The sequence below is a fragment of the Eulemur rufifrons genome, chromosome 6 (genome assembly GCF_041146395.1).
Source record: "Eulemur rufifrons isolate Redbay chromosome 6, OSU_ERuf_1, whole genome shotgun sequence".
In the NCBI taxonomy this organism is placed as follows: domain Eukaryota; kingdom Metazoa; phylum Chordata; class Mammalia; order Primates; family Lemuridae; genus Eulemur; species Eulemur rufifrons.
Window position 1 is genome coordinate 22,692,338 of NC_090988.1, and position 15,499 is coordinate 22,707,836.

Sequence of the window (15,499 nt, forward strand, 5' to 3'; positions counted from 1 at the left end):
ATAAAAGGCCTTACTACAGCTCTGAAATTAATTATGTCACCAGAGAAGGCATGGTGATTCTAATATTACTTAACTTTTTGTTTGTTTGTTTGAGACAGGGTCTCACTCTGTCTCCCAGGCTAGAGTGCAGTGGTGTCACCATAGCTCACTGCAGCCTCAAATTCTTGGGCTTAAGGTGTCTTCCTGCCTCAGCCTCCCGAGTAGCTGGGACTACAGGCACATGTCACCATGCCTGGCTAATTTTTCTATTTTTTGTAGACAGAGGGTCTTGCTATGTTGCTTAGGCTAGTCTTAAACTCAAGTAGTCCTTCTGCCTCAGCCTCCCAAAATGCTGGGATTACAGGCATGAGCCACCGAGCCTGGCGTGTTTGACATTTTTCTACTGATAAGCAGTGCCTTCAGCTGATTCACTAGGGCAATAAATAGGACTCAGGTGATTAGCACCAAACAAGCCTCTGAGGTACAAAATGTAAGTTATCCAGCAAATGCTTATTAAATTAAGATTGGGAAATATCCAATTCAAAAAAGTTAGGTTTTAGAATTACAGTTAATAACTGATCAATAAGTGACTCTATTATTTAGCTTAAACAAAGCTTAGCTTAGTAGTCTACCAAAAAAAAAAAAAAAAAAAGCCCCCCTTTTCACTTCTGTGGGTCTGGACAAAGCTTCTAATTCACTTAATGAAAAATAGCCCTGTTGTAGTTTATCTGGTATAAATGTGTAGAGACAACTCTTATTTTTCTTTAAAGGCTTCTGGCTGATTTCTGATTTCTTGCAAAATCTGACTATAAGGTAAAGTGGGATTCTTGCCTTCACAAAGCCTATAGTTTGGGGACTGACCAAACTTTTGAAATATTCTACATGAAACAGTTGCCCAAATATTTCATGATGCAGGGGTGTGGAGCTAGGACAATATAAATTGCAAATCTATACAGGTTCAAAATGCTTTCCCTTTGAAAACCATTCCCTAATAGTCTGGAATGCTGTGATCTAGCTAGAAGTTCCTTTTTTCCAACCTTAAAACCAATTTTTGTGACTATGTAGCGCTGTTGGCTACCTAACCAACCACTATTTACCACCTTCAGTCTTGCCAGTAGTACCCCAGATTGGTTTAGGTATCCACCATTTTCTTTCTAGCCATGTGCTTCATGGAAGTGAACCCAAGCTCCAGCCACAGGTGGTTTACCGTGATTAGTCCAAGTCAAGCAGGGAAATTCCCTTCGTCTGTAGTGATTGATCTTGAAAGGGCTATGACTCAATTATGACAAATGAGACAGGAGGGAAGTCTGCTGAAGATGCTCTAGAAAAAGTTGTTAAACTAAGGTTTTGAAAAGATTCACCGAGAGAGAGAGAGAGAGAGAGAGAGAGACACAGTGGGAGAGAAATCTTTTTTTTCTTCCTCTGAATGTTGGAGCATGAGACTGTGATGCCTGGATTACCGTAGCCACCTTGAAAACATGATCCAGCATCCATGATATGCTGAAGATGGTTGAACACAAAAATGATAAGATCCTGAGGTCTTGATGGGTCAATGGATTGCTGAATTGGCCAATTCTAGAGGTTCCCAACATCAGACTGTCTTATTGTAACTTGTTTTTGTTTAATCTATGACATTTTAATTTTTTTTTTTTTTTGAGACGGAGTCTCACTCTGTTGCCCAGACTACAGTGCAGTGACATGATCATAGCTCACTGTACCCTTGAAATCCTGGGCTTAGGTGATCCTCTCACCTCAGCCTCCCGAGTAGCTGGGACTACATGTCTATGCTACCACACCTGGCTAATGTTTCTTTAAGTTTTTGTAGAGACAGGGGTCTTGCTATGTTGTCCAGGCTGGTCTCGAACACTAGCCTCAAGCGATCCTCCTGCCTCAGCCTCCCAAAGCGCTGGGATTTACAGGCGTGACCTACCCTGCCTATCCTATTTCATTAATACTTTAATTTTTAAAAAAGTTTTTAGAGACACGGTCTCATGTTGCTCAGGCTGGACTTGAAGTCCTGGGCTCAAATGAACCTCCCACGTTGCTGGGACTTCAGGCACATGCCACCATGTCTGGCTGTTTAATCTATTTTGACATAGGTTTTCTGTTACTGGTAGGCAAAAACATCTGAACTGATATAGAGGCTGAAGTTAATAACGCAAAAAACTGAAGAATGCCCTAGAAGCCATGTATCAACATTAATTGTTTTACTGAATTACCAGAAAATTTGTCAAGCAATGATTTGGTTTTAAATAAATCACAACTTTGACTATTAGATAATGATATTTATGTTTTCAAAAAATTTGTTCATAATGTACAGGGTCATGTTTTTGTTTAAAGTTACCATAAATGCCTAAGTTAGACTAGTTCCTTAGTGTTATTCTTTTCTAGATCATACCCTTTGCTATGGCTGTTCATAGCTACGATTTTAGTGTAGGACTTTTCTAGTCCAGTGTACTTGAGGGCTTTTTTTGAGCTTTATAGGTAGCTTATCCATGATTCTACTTCATTTCCTGTATCTGAATTACACCAGACTTTCATTGAGGCAATTCTAAGTAGCATTTGTTTTTTAATATTAGCTAATATTTCTTGAGCACTTACTATGTGATAGACAATGTGCTAAGTGCTTCACTTTTTTATTTATTTATTTTTAAATTTATATTTTGATAGATTTAGTGGTACAGTGGTTTTTGGTTACATGGTTTAATTGTATAGTAGTGATATCTGGGTTCTGAGGGTACCCTTCACCCAAATAGTGTACATTGCATCCGAAGTAGTTTTTCTTCTCTCATTCCCTCCCGTCTCCCCTACTGAATCTCCAATGTCCATTTTACCCTCTGTATGCCCTTGTGTATCTGTAGCTTAGTTCCGCCTTATAAGTGAGAACATGCAGTATTTGGTTTTCCATTCTTGCATTATTTCACTTAGGATAATAGCCTCCAGTTCCATCCAACTTGCTGCAAAAGACATTATTTCATCCTTTTTATGGCTGAGTAGTATTCTATGGTATATATGTACCATATTTTCTTCTTTTTTAAAAACAAATATTTATTTATTTATTTCAGAGGTGAGGTCTCACTATGTTGCCCCAGCTGGTCTTGAACTCCTGGTCTCAAGCTATTCTCCACCCTCAGCCTCCCAAAATACTGGGATTACAGGCATGAGCCACTGCGCTCAGCCCTACATCACATTTTCTTTATCTACTCCTCAGTTCATGGGCACTTAGATTGATTCCATACCTTTACAACTGTGAATTATGCTGTGAAAAACATGAGTGCCAGTGTCTTTTTGATATAATGATTTATTTTCTTTTGGGTAGATTCCCAGTAGTGGGATTGCTAGATCATATGGTAGATCTATTTTTAGTTCTTTGCAAAATTTCCATACTGTTTTTCCATAGAGGCCATACTAATTTACATTCCCACCAACAGTGTATAAGTGTTCCCTTTCACTATATCCATGCCAACATGTATTGTTTTTTGAGTTTTTAAAAATGGCCATTCTGACGGGGGTAAGGTGGTATCTCATTGTGGTTTTAATTTGCATTTCTCTGATAATTAGTGATGTTGAGCATTTTTTCACATTTGTTGGCCATTTGTGTATCCTCTTTTGAAAAATGTCTGTTCATGTCATTTGCCCACTTCTTAATAAGATTATTTGTTTTTTTCTTGCTGACTTGAGTTCCTTATATATCGTGGATATAACACACTAATATGATATAATAATGTCCTTTGTCAGATGTAGAGTTTATGAATATTTTTCCCACTCTTCAGGTTGTCTATCTACTCTGTTGATTTATTTCTTTTGCTGTACAGAAGCTTTTTAGTTTACCTAGCACTCTGGGAAGCCAAGGCAGGTGGATGGTTTGAGCTCAGGAGTTCGAGACCAGCCTGAGCAAGAGCCAAACCCCGTCTCTACTAAAAACATAGAAAGAAATTATCTGGACAACTAAAAATATATATATATAGAAAAAAATTAGCCGGGCATGGTGGCGCATGTCTGTAGTCCCAGCTACTCGGGAGGCTGAGGCAGGAGGATTGCTTGAGCCCAGGAGTTTGAAGTTGCGGTGAGCTAGGCTGATGCCACAGCACTCTAGCCCAGGCAACAGAGTGAGACTCTGTCTCAAAAAAAAAAAAAAAAGACCACAGTGAGATACCACTTTATACCCACTACAATGGCTATTTAAGACAAAAACAGGCCGGGCGCGGTGGCTCATGCCTGTAATCCTAGCACTCTGGGAGGCCGAGGCGGGTGGATCGCTCAAGGTCAGGAGTTCGAGACCAGCCTGAGCAAGAGCGAGACCCCGTCTCTACTAAAAATAGAAAGAAATTATATGGACAACTAAAAATATATATATAGAAAAATTAGCCGGGCATAGTGGCGCATGCCTGTAGTCCCAGCTACTCGGGAGGCTGAGGCAGGAGGATCGCTTGAGCCCAGGAGTTTGAGGTTGCTGTGAGCTAGGCTGACGCCACGGCACTCACTCGAGCCTGGGCAACAAAGTGAGACTCTGTCTCAAAAAAAAAAAAAAAAAAAAAGACAAAAACAAAAAGAAAAAAACAGAAAATAAGAAGTATAAGCAAGGATATGGGGAAATTAGAACCCTAGTGTATTGTTGGTAGGAATGTAAAATGACACAGCAATAAAGAAAAAGTTTGGCTTTTCCAAACTGTTTAATATAGAATTATCATATGATCCAGCAATACACTTCTGAGTATATATACCCCAAATAATTGAAAGCAGGGACTCAAACAGATACTTGTATACTAATGTTCATAACAGCATTATTGATAACAGCAAAAGATGAAAACAATCTAAGTGTCCATCAACAGATAAGTGGAAAAGCAAAATGTAGCATGTACATGCAAGGGAATATTATTCAATCTTAAAAAAGATACATGGCATAACACAAATGAACCTTGAAATCATTATGCTAAGTCAAACAAGCCAGACATAAAAGGACAAATGTTATATGATTCCACTTAAACAAGGTACCTAGAATAGATAAAAGACAGAAAATAGAATAGAGATTACCAAGGGACAGGGGTGGGGGAATGAGTTATTGTTTAATATGTACAGAGTTTCAGTTTAGGATGATGAGAAAATTCTCGGAATAGAGTAGTGGGGATGGTTGCACAATATTGTGAATACACTTAACACTACTAAATTATACACTTAAAAATAGTTAAAACAGGCCAGGCATGGTGGCTTACTCCTGTTATCCCAGACACTGGGAGGTTGAGACAGGAGGATTACTTGAGGCCAGGAGTTGGAGACCAGCCTAAGCAACATAGTGAGACGGTGTATTTACAAAAAACTTTAAAAATTAGCTTGGCATGGTTGTGTGCACCTGTAGTCCTAGCTACTCAGGAGGCTGAGTCAGGAAGGATTGCTTTAGCCTAGGCATTTGAGGTTGCAGTGAGCTATAATCACACCACTGCACTCCAGCCTGGGTGACAGAACAAGACACTGTCTTCTCAAAAAAAAAAAAAAAGTGTTAGATACATAGGGAACAGAATAAGACATATAATATTATAATACATAAATTTAAAATATGTGCCTATAAAACAATATTCGTGTTACAAGAATGCACACATAGATTATTAGAATAAATGAGACAATACCTCAAATTCTAAAATTGACCTAACAATGCAATGAAGTTTCAATCACTATCCTAACTGTATCTTTTTGTGGAACGAGCTGATCCTAAATTTTGTATGGAAATGTAAAAGGTCAAAAATAGCTTAAACAATCTTAAAGAAAACAAGGTGAAAGTATTTTATTTATTAGGTATTAAGACTTATAAAAATAGCTGGGCATAGTGGCATATGGTGGAGGATCACTTGAGCCCAGGAGTTCAAATCCAGCCTAGGCAACATAGCAAGACCCTGTCTATAAAAACAAAAACAAAACAAAACAAAAACCAGACTTATAATACATAAAATCATTATAATTAAGACAGGAGGGTAATTAAGGTATTGTAACTAAGATAATACAAGGAATGACAGTTAGGCTAATAGAATATAATAGAGTCTAGAAACAAACCTACATGTACATAGTTAATTTACAATAAAAATGGCATTGAAGAGCAACAGAGAAATTATGGTCTTTTGAATGGTGGGACGACTGGATAGCCATTTAGGAAAAAAAAAAAAAGAAACTAAGTCACTACCTAACATCATATACAACATAAATTCCAGATCTATATCTGGAACATAAAATAATGAAGGTTTGGGAGGTAATATATGGAAGCTATTTTTGGCCTCCTTGTTTAAGAAGACAGTATAATATATGGGCAATAAATAGACATTGACTATATATTTTCTTCTTAAACAGGAGAAAAAAATAGGAAATGCTGATAAGTTTAACCACATTAAAATTCAGACTATTGCCTTCCAATGTTCACCAACCCTAAACTATTTACAACCTTTTCTCAGTCCCTACCATTTCCCTTCTTTGAAAGATCCATCTTAAACCATTGAATCATTATCCCAAATTCCTATAATCCCCTACTCTAACATCACCTCTTTGAATCATCACCAAGACTTTGTGTCAAGTTGATGTTCTTCCTTGCTACAAGAGGTTTAATAAGCTTTGTCTGATCAACAGGTTTCCTTAGTGATCTTTTGGGGGTGTACCTACTGATAGTCCTTATCTTTTTGAGATATATACTGAAATCTTTATAGATGAAATTATATTTCTGAGATCTGCCCCCAAATTGGTTCAGTAAAATAGAGAAAGTAGATAGAAATACGTAAGATTAGTCATAAATTGTTGATGCTGGATAATGATACATGGGAGTTCATTAGACTATCCTGTCTATTTTTGCTTATGTTTTAAATTCTCTATAATAATAAACGAGTTATACTTCTTTTCATAGACCTCAAGAGGGGATGCTTGTTAAAGTCACAGTCAAGTTACACTATATGGCTGTGACTACCTGGCTTATATCCAGGAAACATCTACTCAAAGATAGCCTAAGTTATGCTGGATTTTGCAGTCCAGCCACTGACAGAAGGCAGGGAAGAGCAGACTGGTTGTAGACTTGAAAGAAATAATTCTTTTTAAATTAGAACACCCCTAATGTATCACTAAAAATAGATAACTTAAATTTGATATTTAAATCTTGGTTAAAACAAAGAAGGGATAGAGAATATTTTCTGTGTTTTTTGTTTTATTTATTCAGAGAGTGAAATAGTGTTACAGTGAGCTAAATTTTTAGTTATGCTTAGAATAACTTCCTAATACATTCTACTCTGGAAATATTAAGCTTCTTTTTCTTTCTTAGAATCCTGGGCCCTGAAACTGGTCAATATTAGGATCCCATACACATGCAGGGTAATGCCCAATTTGAGGTTTTGAATAGCTACTCATATAAGTTGACTTTTCTGTGCATTTGTATGGAGGAGGATCCAGTTCAGGTTGATGTCCTGGGAACCAGTGAGGCTCTCGCTTAAATCCTGAGGGAAGAAAAAAGAGAAGAAAACACAAATGGAAACAGTCAACAGCAAGGAGTTTTAGTAACTGATTTCAATCTTATTTCTGAGGGAGTAGACAGTGAGTACAGTCAAATTGAGAAAAGAGAAAAACTTTTCACTCATTCATTCACTTATTCACCCATTCCGTTTACTTTTATTTGCATTCCTTCTATGTGCCAGGCACTGAGTTAGGTTCTGAAAATGTAAAAATTAAAAATAATAGTCTACATACTATGGGTTGAAAGTGGCATTTTGTTGTTGTAGCTTGCATCATATGTTGTTTCAAAGTAGTGCCCAAACTGGAGAGAAAAATTAATAGATTAAGAATTTAGAAGTCTGTATCTAATATCAGGAAATAAAGGACAATATGACATGAATTCTAACAGGTTCTGTCATATTTTAGCTGAATTAGAGGTCTATATGTTGTTACTGTACATCCTTCTAACTTTCATATCTTTTGTATGTTTGTTTAGCAGAGATTTCGGGGCAAGACTCAGATAAATGACAAGTCTAGTTAGGCAAGGAGCAGGGGAGAAGCTAGCTTGAGTCAGAAGAAATTATTTATTTCTGTGGATTAACAGATAAAGTCCAAACAGAAGCAAGAGAAGAAGAGTACTCCCCATCCTTTTGATCCTTACCGATAATATAATACTCAACTTGATAGTAAAGTGGGATAGGTGGGTCCAGCTGAGGACTGCTTCTCTGCCCCAACCACTTCACTAAACAGAGGCCTAAGAGAGCACTGCACTAGAAGTTATTAGATTCCTGTCTCTCAAATGGCCACAGGCATTTCTTTTGCTAATAGAAGGCAACAAGAGACATTCAGATTACCTGGGAAGGCAAGGGTTTGGGCTGCACAATATTCCTTAGGTCATATCTTTCTTGGTTCCAGTTGCCCATCAGGGTACGGTTCGAATAGGAATTCTCATTAGTAGTGCATCTCCATCCATACTGAAAAAACTTGGACATATCATTCCAATCGGTCCACACTTCACCATGGCCATCTGCATTAATCAGGCTGCCATAGTGTGGGTTTGTGAGGAAACAGGCAAGGTTCTGTCTCTGGAAAAAGACAACAGAAAAAAAGCTTGTTGCACAAACCAGAGAAAAGAAAAGGCATCCCTTTATACCTTCTGCTTTATATGGCCAGGTATAACACAAGCACACCTTACTAATAGATCTAGGCTTTCCTCCAAATTTAATTGTTGTGGTTGTTTCTTCCTCTCCAGGCCCATGAACCCTTTGATCTATCCTCTCAATCAGCAGCAGTGGATGACTACATAGATTAAATGCCCTCTCTCAAAAAAACAGGAAAACCTTTAGTATCCCCAATACTACATGAAGAACTAGCTATATGTTTAGGTAATTTAACAGTTTAAGGACTAAAGGTATTGCCATAGTCAAAGAGAATAGGTAGAAGTGAGAGTTGAATGATTAGATAACACAATGATCAATAAATGATAATTTCCTTCCTTCTAGGCCCAGTTCAAATGCCTTCCCTGAAGTTAACTTCTCTCTCCTTTTATCTCACACAGAACTTATCTTCATATCTTTGATTGTACTTGTAACTTTCTACCATACGTTTGAGCTCTTTGAGTCCATGCCCTATCTCCTCTGCTGAACTGTATACCCCTTGAGGACTGGATCTGTGTTTTATTCATTATTGTACCCTATCTCTCTGCCTGCCCTCCCAATCCATAGTGGTTTGCATATACCAGATGATCAACGTTTTTTTCTTTTTTCCTGCCAAAAGATGAGTCTGGTCCCCTGGCTTAGGAGCAAGGTGATACCTTCACTGAAGAAGAGTAACTTGATGCTGAATAGCTTGGGTTGTTTGAAGTGTTCATAGGAGAGTGACAGAAATCCTTATTTAGCTGTTCCATGTTCTTTAAAAGAGGAGATGTCACCAAACCTGGCCTTCCCAGTTCTTCAAACATAGCTCACTCAGATTACCATGCCCAAGTGGCCATGATTTGGGAGTCACTGCCCACCTGCTTTCCCACAGGCAGAGATAAAACTAATAATGTAGCATTAAAGGATGGCATCTCAGGTAACTGCCCTCACACCATCCACCTTTATGAAGACAGGTGCATGTACTGATGTCACTAAACAGCATGATGACTAGAGTAGCTGGACCCACAGAGTCCAACAAGCCTAGTACTCAGACTGGTGAACTAGGTGTCATTGTCTCTAGGGCTGGAATGACAGATATGACCATCCATTCAGTTGTCCAAGCCAGAAGCCTAGGGCTTACCTTTGACTCTACCTTCTCTTTCAACATTCAACCCACTCACCAGGTCCTGTTGATTTTTCAATCAGTCCACTACCCTCCATCCCCACGGCCAAGTTCCAATTTAGATCACCATTAGCCTTGTCTCCATTACTGCAGTAGCTTCCTATCTTACCTCTTTACCATCAGCCTTCTTCCTCCACAATCCTTTCTCCATAGGAAAGCAGAATTCTTGAGAATGAAAGTCTGATTGTGTTATCTTCCTATTTAAAACTTTTCAGTGGTTTTGCACTATTTTTAGAATAAGGTTCAGCCTGTTAAAATGGCTTATAAAGCACCATCTGGCCCTACTTAACTCTTCAGTCTCACCTGTCACCCACTCTCCCTCCATCTGTTTTTCTGTCATGCTTTTGTATATATTGTTCCTTTTGTCTCTTCGCTCCTCTTGACCCACGTTAGGTATACTTTTCCCCCCTTAGCTTTCAACTCAGGTTCACTTCATCCAGGGACTCTTCCCTCTTCACCCCCAAACTTGGAAAGAGTCCCTTTCCGTACCACCCTGAATCTTTCCACTCATAGCACACATCCCACTGTATCAGAGTTGCCTCTTTTACCGTTCGCATTTTCCACCAGACTGTAGGCTCAGTGAAATCATAGGCCACATGTTGTTCATTCATATATCTACCCACCCTCACAGTGGCCTGGCACATAACACGCACTCAATAACACTTCTTGAATGAATAGAAGGTAGGAGATGGAAGTACCTGGAAAAATTCTGAGCAGCAGAGACAACGGGATGCAGCCATTTCGGACATGAAAGTAGGTACAAAATCCTCCGTGTTAGGAACATGCAGGACACAGTCCAACCTCTTCTTGGCCTCAGCCCCGCCGGGTTTCTTTCACTCAGAACTCGCCTCACCTCTCTGAGCTAGTGACTGCTTGTGACCTCATGAAGGTGTGACGAAGTCACTTAGGGCCATACTCGGGCTAAAAGGCACTTTGATCTTCCTAAGGGGATAGCAGGGTGAAGGGACTGGGAAGCGGGTGTCTCGCTTTTGCACCCATGGTTACAGTCCTTCCTTGGAGTCCCTGCACGAATTCGTCAAGACGATCTGTGCGTCATCAACCAGTGACGGGTGAAGAGGGGGCGGGCAGAGACCCGCGAAGGAAGTGACGTAATAAACGAGCGCCACAGAGAACGCCAGAGGCGAGCCAGGGAAGGCCATGGGCCCTCGGCGCCTCCTGTTGGTTGGGGAGGGGAATTTCTCCTTCGCCGCTGCTCTGAGCAATACTCTGGATACGAGCACTAGCCTAACCGCCACCTGCCTCCCGAGCCTGGTCGACCTGGCCCGGGATCCAGTGGCTCGGGAGAATCTGCAGCGCCTGCGCGAGCGAGGTAGCGAGGCCGGCCCCTTTGCGAAGCCCCGCCCAGCAGCCAGCCCCTCCCGAAGTGAAAAGGGTGGGGGCGTGGGAATGTAACCCTAGTGGGGATTGCTCTTGATCATCCCTTGGTTATTCACAGAAACCCTGCTGCCTATAGCTGGGCTGGTTTGCGCGGTTCAGGTTAGGAACAGTATTTCTGTGGTTCCATGTCTTCAGACATCCTTCTGTCCATATTTCGCGCCTCCAAACTCTTTGCTAGGTGCTGAGGTACGTTTTGGTGTGGACTGCACCCGACTGGCAGATGCCTTTGAACTGCACGACAGGGGATTTGATCGAATTTATTTCAACTTTCCACACTGTGGACGCAAAGCTGGAGTAGCTAAGAACAGGGAACTGCTTGCCAAGTTTTTCCAGAGGTGAGGAAGGGAGAGCCCTCATAAGTAAAATGTTTAAGATGTCCATAATATAGTTACTGCACTCAAACATTTTAGTTGGGGAAGTAACATAAACGTGTGTAAATTACTATGATATGTTTAGAAGAGAACATAAAGTTCCAAAGGAACTCACAATCTAGTTGGAATGTATAGACGTATAACCTAGACGTATAACCCTAAATGCTAAATAAAAGTGCAAATAATGTGCTCTTGAGTGTGTAAAGGGAGGATCATTTATTTTTGGTAATGCAAAATAACGACCGCCAGTATAGTTTAATGGCTAAGAGCGTGGACCACACTGCTTGGATCCAAATCCTGGCCCACCACCTAACTATAATAAAGATGTGTGATTTTAGGCATGCTTGCTTAATCTTTATGTGCTTCTGTTTCCTCATCTGTAAACTTGGGATATTAACTAACTGTCTCATAAAATTATTGTGAACTTAATACAGTGCTTTACATTATTATGCCAAAATAGAAGATTCTATTTCAGGTGTCCTGTGGGTCAGAGTTGTCAAGAAACTTCTCACAGAGGCAGTATTTTAAGGTAGTATTTGAAGTATAGAATTTGAATTGGCAGGAGGGCAATGAATAGAATTTTCTAAATGAGGAGAAACAGCCTAAGCAGTGAATCATGTATAGGAACTCTTTAGACTTTGGTCTTTCTGTGACATATAGATGAACACCACAGATGCGAAGCAGATGACACCCTGGTCAGCTGCTAGTATCAGCGGGTTGAACATTTAATTTATATTCTTGTTTACTTCTGGCTACTTTCTTCTGCATTTTTGGTGTCTAACAACAGACCTTTGCAAATAAGTATGGTTGAATTTTAATTATTTCACAGCTAAGCCATGTGTACATTGCTAACTCCTGTGGTAATTTCTACTTGTTTCTGATAAATAGCTGGATTTTTTTTCTCTATTAGCTGTGCAGATGTTCTTGCAGAGGAAGGAGAAGTCCATGTGGCATTGTGTAGAGGACAAGGTGGGACTCCTGCTGATAAGCCCCAGAGAGAATGGCACAACAGTTGGCAAGTTGTTGCTATGGCAGCTCTGGGGGGATTCATTTTAAGTGATGTGCATTCCTTCAGCTGTGAGGCTGTGCCAGGGTACAAATGCACTGGATATAGGTAAGTATAACATAGGTTTAAGCCTTTTTGTTTTTAATCTCTCTCACTAGTGATAAAAAATTCTCACAGACTCAGGCCCTGACAATTCAGTTCCTAGAAATACTTTCTTTAATAATGACAGACTTCATACTGGTGTCTACTTTGCCAGGAGTCAAGATAAATCCTTTCATGTAGAAGGTGCTTTGAATCATATCTTCACCCGGAGCTTACCCTTTGAATGTTCTCAACCCAGAATCTTCAGAATCAAACTAGGTGACCAGTGGTTTTCCTTTCCAGAACCAGAAGCACTTGTAGGAAAGTTGAACAGGTAACCTGTTATTTTGCTGGAAATTTCCTCCATCTCTAGTTGTATCCTGATTGTCTTGATGGCAACCATATATTGAGTGGATTGTACATAAATTGTTAGTGATGTTGGTGCTTTGATTAATTGTCAGTATGGCCTCCTTAACCCTCTTTATAACTGAAAATTGTCATATTTCCCGATATATTCTAGGGATGGTGCCTGTCAGACTTTTGAAACACATGATATCTCTCTTTACAGTAGAAGATTTCCTTGTTTCCTTTCAAGATCAACTTTAGGCTGGGCGTGGTGGCTCACGCCTGTAATCCTAGCACTCTGGGAGGCCGAGGCGGGCGGATCGTTTGAGCTCAGGAGTTCAAGACCAGCCTGAGCAAGAGTGAGACCCCGTCTCTACTAAAAAATAGAAATAAATTAGATGGACAACTAAAAATATACAGAAAAAAAAAATTAGCTGGGCATGGTGGCGCATACCTGTAGTCCCAGCTACTCCGGAGGCTGAGGCAGAATTATTGCTTGAGCCCAGGAGTTTGAGGTTGCTATGAGCTTGACGCCACAGCACTCTAGCCAGGGTGACAGAGCGGGACTCTGCCTCAAAAAAAAAAAAAAAAAAAAAAACAGATCAACTTTAAGATAATTGTTTTCTCTATAGTTATTTGTGTTTTTAATTCTAGCTACATTATAATTTGTTAAATTAGAAAAATTATTTTTTTATGTCTTTAAGCAGGGGTTTCCTGGAAGCACCTTCATGTCATCCTATCAAAACCATAAACGAGAAACTCATTGCTGAATTGGGCAAAACTTTCCCTCTAAAAAGGCTGAAGTGTTCCTTCCCCTTGCTGCTCCAGGAAGACATCAGTGTTTTCCCTTCCTGGAACTGTGACATTCTGTCAACTGCCTTTTGGGTTAATCTCCGTGAATATAACTCCAATTCTGAGTCACTGACTAGTAGGACAACACAAGATATGGAGGACTTTTTAGTGTCATTTTCACAACTTAGCCTTCCCAAGGGTCCTGGAAGAGATGGTAAAGAAGAAGCTCATGAAGCAATCTGTGGCCAGGCCAAGGTCTGCCTTAGACCATCTCTCCTAGTTCACATTCAGGCTGTCATCCAAGCACCAGACTTCCTCCCAGGTTCTCTGCACATCCTCAGTGGACCTGTGTTTCAGAAGTGCCGCATTTTGCCTTTTACAATGCCAGTATTTCATGAGATTTTACTTATCCTTGGATGTAATCAAAATTTGAAGGATAGCTGTCTTCAGTCACTGCTGGATCACCTGAAGGGCGTTCTGGATAGCCTTCTGACCCAGACAATGCTGGAGGGCTCTAAGCTGAGTAGTTCAGTGGAATTTGTTCTTCAACCAAATGGAAAAGATTATATGATTTGTGTGGAGGTTCATAATTTTGGTCCAGATTGTGCCAAGGACCTAATTATTGGTTCTGTCACCACTTCTGCTACAAGCATTACACATAAAGAACTGTGTTTTGTGTTTGTGTCTATGAACTTGGACTTATTAGCCATGCTTGTGTGGAGTATCTCTGACTGGAGAATATTGTGGACCTTTGATAACCGTTTCCTGAAAAATTTTGTCCCTGAGAAAATGGAGCCCTTTAAAAGCTATTCCCTGTATCCTCCATGTTATGTACATGATATTAGTTTTTGGTTAGATGAGAAGAAAGGATTTGATGAACTTGAGTTTCACACTGTGGCCCGAGCAGTGTCCCAGGACACTGTTATATCTGTACAATTCCTTAGTCATTTTCAGCATCCAAAGACTGAACAGGTCAGTCTCTGCTATAGATTGACTTACCAGACCTGTGACAAGGCCCTCACCCAGCAGCAGGTAACATCAATGCAGTCCCAGTTTAGGAAGGAGATTGAACAACGACTACATGTTACACCCCGGTAGTTTAGTAAATTCTTTTCTACAGTGTGATCCTTCATTGGTGTGGATGTGAATAAGAACAACCAACTTGCAACCAGTAGTCCTTTCTGGATTGTGTTTGTTTGTTTTTGTAAAATCTTTTACTTTGTGACTATAGCCACTGTTGGTTGACCTTAAAGATGCCTTGACTCTATCACTTAAAATTATAGACTATAATATGATTGGTGATGTTTGGAGTTGTGCAGTATTTTGGTCCTGAGTAATGACTATGACAACAAACAAAATAGCATCTTGTACTTTAGATGTTCTATTCCTGAAGAGGTAGTAGAACTTATTTTCCAAACTGTCAATTCTTCTTCCCTTAACTCTATTGTATCATTTCATTAAATCAATTTATGAGAGGAGTTTTTGCAGTTAGACAGACCAACATTTATTAGCTTGCTAAGTTGCAAATATTCCATAATTAGTATTGGTTATTATTATCATCATCATAATTTTTTTTCTTGTGGTTGACTATTGTTAAAGTCATGGAAGTAATAAGTGTCGGATTTAGAGTTAACATTGGGTCTAACTCTAAAGCCTGTGTTCTTTCTGCCACTTTCTGTTACTCCTCGTTCCCCAGTTCTCTTCAACAGTAATCACTTAACTGTGACTAATTCTAAACTTTGCCCCCTAGATT

At 39.8% G+C, this 15,499-nt stretch overlaps 2 protein-coding genes across 3 annotated transcripts; one reads left to right on the plus strand and one right to left on the minus strand.

Annotated features, from left to right (window-relative positions):
* Positions 1-7,041: 7,041 nt before the first annotated feature.
* Positions 7,042-10,822, minus strand: CFAP68 (cilia and flagella associated protein 68). 2 transcript variants are annotated; one of them, XM_069468955.1, is made up of 4 exons: positions 10,452-10,822; positions 8,289-8,519; positions 7,690-7,756; positions 7,042-7,439 (listed from the first exon to the last, which is right to left on the minus strand). In XM_069468955.1, the coding sequence occupies exons 1-4, from the start codon at positions 10,500-10,502 to the stop codon at positions 7,264-7,266; spliced, it is 525 nt and encodes a 174-aa protein (XP_069325056.1). In that variant the 5' UTR covers positions 10,503-10,822; the 3' UTR covers positions 7,042-7,263. The 2 variants fall into 2 exon arrangements, with proteins under 2 accessions (XP_069325056.1, XP_069325057.1); XM_069468956.1 differs by lacking the exon at positions 7,690-7,756 and having other exon boundaries at positions 7,288-7,439.
* An 82-nt stretch (positions 10,823-10,904) lies between these two features.
* On the plus strand, positions 10,905-14,942 carry FDXACB1 (ferredoxin-fold anticodon binding domain containing 1). The gene is made up of 5 exons (XM_069470906.1): positions 10,905-11,083; positions 11,330-11,486; positions 12,433-12,636; positions 12,785-12,943; positions 13,662-14,942. Exons 1-5 carry the CDS (start codon positions 10,912-10,914, stop codon positions 14,842-14,844), a joined length of 1,875 nt encoding a protein of 624 aa, XP_069327007.1. The 5' UTR covers positions 10,905-10,911; the 3' UTR covers positions 14,845-14,942.
* The last annotated feature ends 557 nt before the right edge of the window (positions 14,943-15,499 follow it).